Below are 8,477 nucleotides of genomic sequence, written 5' to 3'. Positions count from 1 at the left end.
TAAGCCGTACATTTCTTAAGTCTGAATCGGGCCCATAGTGTATGCCATATATATATCATTGGTTAGAAGTGATGTGGTAATGGAATGCAGAGTGGAGCAACTAGCTGAGCAACTAGCAGAGTGGAGCAACTTCCTTTAAGTATTATGTTTTTCATGTTTAACATCAATCATTAGTTGCTTTTATGAGGATCCTCTGTGCTGGTCTATGTTTCTCAACACATTCATTAGGGATGTCTGGTTTCTCTGAGCATAGAACAGAGGATCCCAGCACATCTAATCTGACTTCTCTCTCTTTAGCCAGAAGACTCAATGTGGACTTCAGCACAGCTTGGCTTCCCTGGAAAACTGCTTTCGGGGAGTTCTTGTTGTGATACAACCCTTCTTCCAAATCATTAGATTAACTTTTTGGGGAACCAAACTTTTTTTTAATTTTCCTTCTCCACTCTACTGGCACAGAATCAAAGAAGTTCTTTAGGGATTACGGTATCTGGTTTTATTTAATGTACAAAGCTGAGCCTGCCTCATACATAAACAGCTCTTCTCACTAAAGTACCTGTGCCTTCATTATCAAGTCATTTTCAGTGACATAATTATTTGGAACTTTGCTTTTTGCTTTTTTAGTCAGGTTTTCAAAGAGAATTGGAGAACTGACCTCACTTTTTGATTTGACATATGGATTTGGTGACTCATTGATAAGTTGACAGCCCAAGCTGTAGGGTTCAACACTGAGTGTGCCTGGTGTAGTGAGAAACTACAGCCAAAGTATTTGAGTGAAATTGAACTCAAGTCATGTTTTGGAAATGCAACCTGCACAAATAAGTGAATCCACATGGACCCACAAGCCAGCTAACACAGCCAACTAACTAGCTCTGACCCTCTGCCATCCATGTTTAACCGAAGGCCACCTCTGTTGAAGAACGCACCAGCATTGGTCTGTTAACCATTCACTCTGTATGAAGCAAGACAAAAGCATTGTAATATGGAAGCATTCAACACACGGAAATCAATTGAAAAGCATTAAAATATTTTATTATTTCTCATTTTACAGTATTAGTAAAGTAGCAAGACCTACGATGTTGATACAATTACAATTAGTGACCATAGCACCAGGATCATTCCATTTTATATAACCGACATACACACTGTAAGTACATATGATTCTTAAAATCATCTTTGGATAATACATAGCAAACAAGCATCTTGTTCAATTCAGTACCAATTCCCATTACATTCAAAACACAGCACGAATATTAAAAAATAAACATACATCATAAGTTACAAATCTTAACTATTATTTTTTTTTAAAGAAACAAACAGGATTACTTTTCTACAAAATTTATGGCACATAGTGCATCAAGTATTCTTTCAATTTCTGATACAGACCTCGTCATAGTATAATTGCCTATCAAACAAGAATGATAGCCAAAGGTTTTCTAGCTGCTCGTTGACTTTTGTAAGGGGTTTTCTACCTACCATTTCTTAAATCAAAAGTAGCTGCATTGTCTGACAAAAGTTCTAATCTGCATCTATGAAACTTTGGTTAAAGCTTAACATCGGAGTACCAGCATGGCAGGGTTGCCAAATCTGCCCAGTTATAGTGGTGAAAAAGAGTTCCATTTACCTAAATGATGATAGGGCTACTTCAGGCAGGTTCCCTCATGTAGTTCAGCATATCTGGCAACCCTCCAGGTTGGTCTTAAGCTACATTAATAAAAAGACCATGACATGTTCTGCAAAGCATTGTTGGCATTATTCTGTAGTAGTACATTTACACTAGGCATGAAGCTAATGGCAGTTCGAATGCCAACAGTGAGTTCCCTCAAGATTAGTGGTGATGTCAGTGCTTTTAAAGCACCATTCAAAGAGCCTCTTTCAGGTTAGTAGTTACTCACCCTACACACTGTAATACCTTTTCAGCAACAAACAGTAAACCAAACAATAACGTCCCAGCTTTTAGTATTCATTGTAGTACAAAAACATGTATCTATGTATCATTACAGTATAAATATGGTCAAACAAATATCTGACGATATAATGAAATACATCTCATGAGTATGGATGCTTGTGAGAGGTAGGGTCGCATGCACCTATAGGACCTAGAAGAGACATGTTCTGGAAAACAATGTCACAAGTGAACTAAGCCAAACTAGTTACTGACTGGAGATGAGAGCTTGGCCTTGACTTTCCACCTCTTAAATGATGTAGACAACAGTTACCACCATATGAATTCATTTAAATATATAAACAAACTGTTTTCCAGGGACAAACAACCAATCTTTTCCCCCAGACCACATCACCAATGAGTTAGTGTCTATTGGTTGTCTCTCTATGACCTGCTAGAGATATCATTCTAATCACAGTGTCAGTCAGTAGTCAGTAACATTGGGTTCTGAACAGTGTCACTGTAACCTTTGACCTCTGAGATAAGGCAAGTCTGGGTGACCATTAGTAGAAGAATGCACAACAACAGTAGTACACAAACCCTAGCCAACTAATTGGTGAACAAATATTTCCCAAAAAACGATGTCTGGACGTATCTTCTGATCTGTAGCTTTCTTCTTCCTATCATTTTGGATTCATTCTAATCACAACAAAAACAGCCTTTTGGCAGGAATGCGTAATAACCCACGTGTCATGACACTATTAGCGAATACAATTCAAATATTTAGCGAGATGCTCCATTTTAAGAACAAAAAGTTTCCTCGCTGACAGTATAAAAATACGTTGTGCCAGTTCTATAATGACTATTTCCTGTTTCTTTTGAGTGCCATAAGAAAATGGTCCCTTAGTGAGATGAGGAAGATCTCACTTCCAACCATGAGAGGATTCTTCCCTAAGCTCTGTACTATGCAGTGGCTACCTCAGTGTTGCAACTTCCGACCAGAAATATGATTGTGGCCCTTTGAGACTGTACAATGCTGGAATATGTGAGAGTGTTTGAAAAATTCTGCTTTTCATATTCCAATGCAGATTGGTCACCACTACAATTACTAACACTAGCGAGGATGGACATAATAAGGTTGTCTTGTCTTCTTTTAAAGGACCCTGCATAGCTAGCGGTGTGTACACTGAGTGTACAAAACATTAAGAACACCTGCTCTTTTCATGACAGACTGACCAGGTGAATCCAGGGGAAAGCTATGATCCCTTATTGATGTCACTTGTTAAATCCACTTCAATCAGTGTAGATGAAGGGAAGGAGACAGGTTCAAGAATGATTTTTGACACTTGAGACAATTGAGACATGGATTGTGTATGTGTGCCATTCAGATGGAGAATGGGCAAGACAGAATATTTACAGGGTAGGTGCCAGGCGCACTGGTTTGTGGGGGGCAACTCAATAATAGGAAGGTGTTCCTAATGTTTGGTCTACTCAGTGACATTCTTTGAGCTGTCCCTATGTTGTAGCTGCCGGGTGGGGAGGAAGGGGTGATGAAGGGAGGAGTTAGTGGCCACATTCACAAATGAAGTGCATTGGATCCCCGGAAGCTCTGGTCTGGTGTCTGTTTCACTGTCTGGTCTGACGTTGCTCCGACCCTTACTGGACCTGAACCAGCAGGCCGTTGTGAGGCTGGGGAATGCACTTCCCACAAAAGCCACCACAGCGACCGTAGATTCTTGCCCCGTCCTACAGACAGAGAGGGAGAAATGAGAACGGAATGGAGTGGAACAGGACAAAAATCAACTTTCCATAGAGAATGAGGATTTTATTAATGCCTCTAGAAATTCCTCTTGAATGAATCAGATTTGAAAATACAACAAGTGACAATTCAGACAATAGGAGGGTTTATAGTACAGTCATTCAGAACACCCAGAATTTCTAGAGTCCTCCTTACCTCTGATCTGTGGACTTTGACAGAGACATAGTTGCCCTGTGAGGTCCACTTGGTTGCCTCAGCCACCTTCAGACCAGTCCCTATGAGGTTGATGCTAAACTGGCCCTGCGGAAGCACACCAGAGTGATTACAATAGACCAACATACTGAAACTGTTTTAAGTGGACCTGATCAGGAATCAAATACATTCAATTAGGCTGTATCTAATTTCCATTCCGGTGACTGACAACTAAAGCACCACGGTACAGTGGGCAGACACACTGAGCTCCACTGGACGGTTAAATGTGATTCTGTGGTTACTACCCTGGTGGAAACTGGGAAAACGTACGACTTCACGCTTCTCTCCAGTTAACCGACTGGACGGGTCAGGTCAGTAAAACCCAGTCAGACAGAACTGAATTTCAACACTCGCCCAGCAAAGGTTGGCTCAAGGCCCCCATCAAGACATACAGGCATACAGATTATAGCCTGTCATTTATAGACTCACAAATGGTCTGTGTTTCATACCTGAGGACACTTGGCAGCGCTGTAACAGTCTCCCGCCGTGGCGAACGGGACGGGACGGCCAAGCAGGGTCTGAGAGAACCGCAGGTCTGTGGCTGGTACACAACACAGAGACACAGAGCATATGAAGGTTACAGTCAATACACAGACACATGAGTTGCTGTAGGAGACGAGGGGCTCTAAACAACTACCTTGGCCTCAGGCTTAACGACATGACATTTAAGATGATCTTAGTTCCTCTGTTTTTACGGCTTCGTCACGCATGGTGACCATGACCAGTGCGCTCCCTCCCTCCCCGTCTCCCTTCCTCTCTCTCTCTTTCCTTCCTTCCCTCTCCCTCCCCGTCTCTCCTTCCTTCCTTCCTTCCTTCCTTCCTTCCTTCCTTCCTTCCTTCCTTCCTTCCTTCCTTCCTTCCTTCCTTCCTTCCTTCCTTCCTTCCTTCCTTCCTTCCTTCCCTCTCTCTCTCTTTCCTTCCTTCCCTCTCTTTCCTTCCTTCCCTCTCTTTCCTTCCTTCCCTCTCTTCCTTCCCTCTCCCTCCCTGTCTCTCTCTCTCTCTCCCTCTCTCTCTCGCTCTGTAAAGTTAATGAGAAACACATTGCACAGCGAGAGCAGCTCATAATCTAAGTCATTATTCTTTATTTTTGATTTTTTTTAAGAGTCAAGCCCAAATGAGTTCCTTGCAGTGGGAGGGCCTGGCTTGGTGGGAACATGTGCTGTCAGGACCAGAGTAGACAGGGAATGGGATGGGATGGGAAGATGACTGCATGGGTTCTGTGAAGTGGTGGAGTGGAGTGGTGGGCTCCCTCCTCCTAGCTGCACACACATATAATTACCACATATCCTGACCACGCCACATGTGCACTGATCTAAGGCATGCTCAGGGACAACAGGAGAGGTTGGGCTGGACGTCGTAATGGGCAGAGGATAGGAATATCGCCTGGAGATGTTTTGTGTGTGTGTGTGTGTGTGTGTGTGTGTGTGTGTGTGTGTGTGTGTGTGTGTGTGTGTGTGTGTGTGTAAGAGAGAGAGAGTATGTGTGACTCCCGATGTGTGTGTCAGAAAACACAATCGATTTTGTGTGTGTGTACGAGCATTTGTGTGTTTGTGAGTATGCCTGCGTGTAACCATGTGTCTGTGAGTGTGTGTCTCAGAGGGGACCGTGCTGCTTTGACTCTATCCCAGTGACGTGACCAAGGCCCGTTGAAAGGCGATTATCGCGATTTCTGTGAGGAGTATGGCGAAAGGTGTTGAAAATTGCATTCGGTGAGCAATTCCCTCTTAGCAAGACGTTATTTAGTGCTGTGGGTAAGAGGAGTGGGGTGTGTGCAGGGGTAAAACATGGATGTGTGGTCTCATTACAGTAGAGTGGTCAGGCAATCACATGGTCTTTACTCACTCATTATCCTCAGGGAGCTGATGTCCAGACGGACCTTGTGGAAGAGAGTGTATCCCGCTGCAGAGTAATCGTTCCTGCAGTCACAGTCCTGCCTTCTGCTGCCATTATACGGGCACTCAAAAGGGTTCAGCAACCTAGACATGAAAAATAATGTTACAGATAAGGTACATTCCTTATATGGAAAATACAGTACATTCTGACCGTAAACAGAACATGTTGCCAGGCTGTATTACAACCGGCCGTGATGGGGAGTCCCATAGGGCGGCGCACAATTGGCCCAGCGTCGTCCGGGGTAGACCGTCAACGTAATTAAGAATTTGTTCTTAACTGACTTGCATATACATATATATTTTTAAAACATTTTCTTTTACCTTTATTTAACTAGGCAAGTCAGTTAAGAAGAAAAAGGATATCAAAGTGAAACAGTTCTCTAAAGACACAGGAGACAATAATACAAGAAACAACACTTCTGTAGCTTGTCAACTATGTGTCTGTCTATCCCTGTTCTCTCCTCTCTGCACAGGCCATACAAACGCTTCACACCGCGTGGCCGCTGCCACTCTAACCTGGTGGTCCCAGCGCGCACGACCCACGTGGAGTTCCAGGTCTCCGGCAGCCTCTGGAACTGCCGGTCTGCAGCCAACAAGGCTGAGTTCATCTCAGCCTATGCTACCCTCCAGTCCCTAGACTTCCTGGCGCTGACGGAAACATGGATTACCACAGATAACACTGCTACTCCTACTGCTCTCTCTTCGTCTGCCCACGTGTTCTCGCATACCCCTAGAGCATCGAGCCAGCGGGGTGGTGGCACTGGAATCCTCATCTCTCCCAAGTGGACATTCTCTCTTTCTCCCCTGACCCATCTGTCTATCTCCTCATTTGAATTCCATGCTGTCACAGTTACCAGCCCTTTCAAGCTTAACATCCTTATCATTTATCGCCCTCCAGGTTCCCTTGGAGAGTTCATCAATGAGCTTGACGCCTTGATAAGTTCCTTTCCTGAGGATGGCTCACCTCTCACAGTTCTGGGTGACTTTAACCTCCCCACGTCTACCTTTGACTCATTCCTCTCTGCCTCCTTCTTTCCACTCCTCTCCTCTTTTGACCTCACCCTCTCACCTTCCCCCCCTACTCACAAGGCAGGCAATACGCTTGACCTCATCTTTACTAGATGCTGTTCTTCCACTAATCTCATTGCAACTCCTCTCCAAATCTCCGACCACTACCTTGTATCCTTTTCCCTCTTGCTCTCATCCAACACTTCTCACTCTGCCCCTACTCGGATGGTATTGCGCCGTCCCAACCTTCGCTCTCTCTCTCCCGCTACTCTCTCCTCTTCCATCCTATCATCTCTTCCCTCTGCTCAAACCTTCTCCAACCTATCTCCTGATTCTGCCTCCTCAACCCTCCTCTCCTCCCTTTCTGCATCCTTTGATTTTCTCTGTCCCCTATCCTCCAGGCCGGCTCGGTCCTCCCCTCCTGCTCCGTGGCTCGACGACTCACTACGAGCTCCCAGAACAAGGCTCCGGGCAGCCGAGCGGAAATGGAGGAAAACTCGCCTCCCTGCGGACCTGGCATCCTTTCACTCACTCCTCTCTACATTCTCCTCTTCTGTCTCTGCTGCTAAAGCCACTTTCTACCACTCTAAATTCCAAGCATCTGCCTCTAACCCTAGGAAGCTCTTTGCTACCTTCTCCTCCCTCCTGAATCCTCCTCCCCCTCCCCCCCCTCCTCCCTCTCTGCGGATGACTTCGTCAACAATTTTGAAAAGAAGGTTGACGATATCCGATCCTCGTTTGCTAAGTCAAACGACGCCGCTGGTCCTGCTCACACTGCCCTACCCTGTGCTTTGACGTCTTTCTCCCCTCTCTCTCCAGATGAAATCTCGCGTCTTGTGACGGCCGGCCGCCCAACAACCTGCCCACTTGACCCTATCCCCTCCTCTCTTCTCCAGACCATTTCCGGAGACCTTCTCCCCTTACCTCACCTCGCTCATCAACTCATCCTTGACCGCTGGCTACGTCCCTTCCATCTTCAAGAGAGCGAGAGTTGCACCCCTTCTGAAAAAACCTACACTCGATCCCTCCGATGTCAACAACTACAGACCAGTATCCCTTCTTTCTTTTCTCTCCAAAACTCTTGAACGTGCCGTCCTTGGCCAGCTCTCCTGCTATCTCTCTCAGAATGACCTTCTTGATCCTAATCAGTCAGGTTTCAAGACTGGGCATTCAACTGAGACTGCTCTTCTCTGTGTCACGGAGGCTCTCCGCACTGCTAAAGCTAACTCTCTCTCCTCTGCTCTCATCCTTCTAGACCTATCTGCTGCCTTTGATACTGTGAACCATCAGATCCTCCTCTCCACCCTCTCCGAGTTGGGCATCTCCGGCGCGGCCCATGCTTGGATTGCGTCCTACCTGACAGGTCGCTCCTACCAGGTGGCGTGGCGAGAATCTGTCTCCGCACCATGCGCTCTCACCACTGGTGTCCCCCAGGGCTCTGTTCTAGGCCCTCTCCTATTCTCGCTATACACCAAGTCACTTGGCTCTGTCATATCCTCACATGGTCTCTCCTATCATTGCTATGCAGACGACACACAATTAATCTTCTCCTTTCCCCCTTCTGATAACCAGGCGGCAAATCGCATCTCTGCATGTCTGTCAGACATATCAGTGTGGATGACGGATCACCAGCTCAAGCTGAACCTCGGCAAGACGGAGCTGCTCTTCCTCCCGGGGAAGGACT

The 8,477-nt window shown here is 45.7% G+C and overlaps 1 protein-coding gene across 1 annotated transcript in view; it reads right to left on the bottom strand.

Moving 5' to 3' along the window:
* Positions 1-1,007: 1,007 nt before the first annotated feature.
* The window catches only part of LOC106560968 (A disintegrin and metalloproteinase with thrombospondin motifs 20), a 131,842-nt gene continuing 124,372 nt past the window's right edge, over positions 1,008-8,477 (bottom strand). Inside the window, exons 35-38 of the mRNA XM_014124457.3 lie at positions 5,736-5,869; positions 4,343-4,434; positions 3,837-3,941; positions 1,008-3,628 (exon numbers count right to left, since the gene is read on the bottom strand). Coding sequence (XP_013979932.2) covers positions 3,539-3,628; positions 3,837-3,941; positions 4,343-4,434; positions 5,736-5,869 — 421 coding nt within the window. The 3' untranslated portion in view covers positions 1,008-3,538. The remainder of the gene's footprint in view (positions 3,629-3,836; positions 3,942-4,342; positions 4,435-5,735; positions 5,870-8,477) is intronic.

The sequence above is a fragment of the Salmo salar genome, chromosome 10 (genome assembly GCF_965601325.2).
Source record: "Salmo salar chromosome 10, fSalSal1, whole genome shotgun sequence".
NCBI classification, from domain to species: Eukaryota; Metazoa; Chordata; class Actinopteri; order Salmoniformes; family Salmonidae; genus Salmo; species Salmo salar.
Note: the sequence above shows the minus strand (reverse complement) of the source record. Positions and strands in the feature narration are given on the sequence as shown.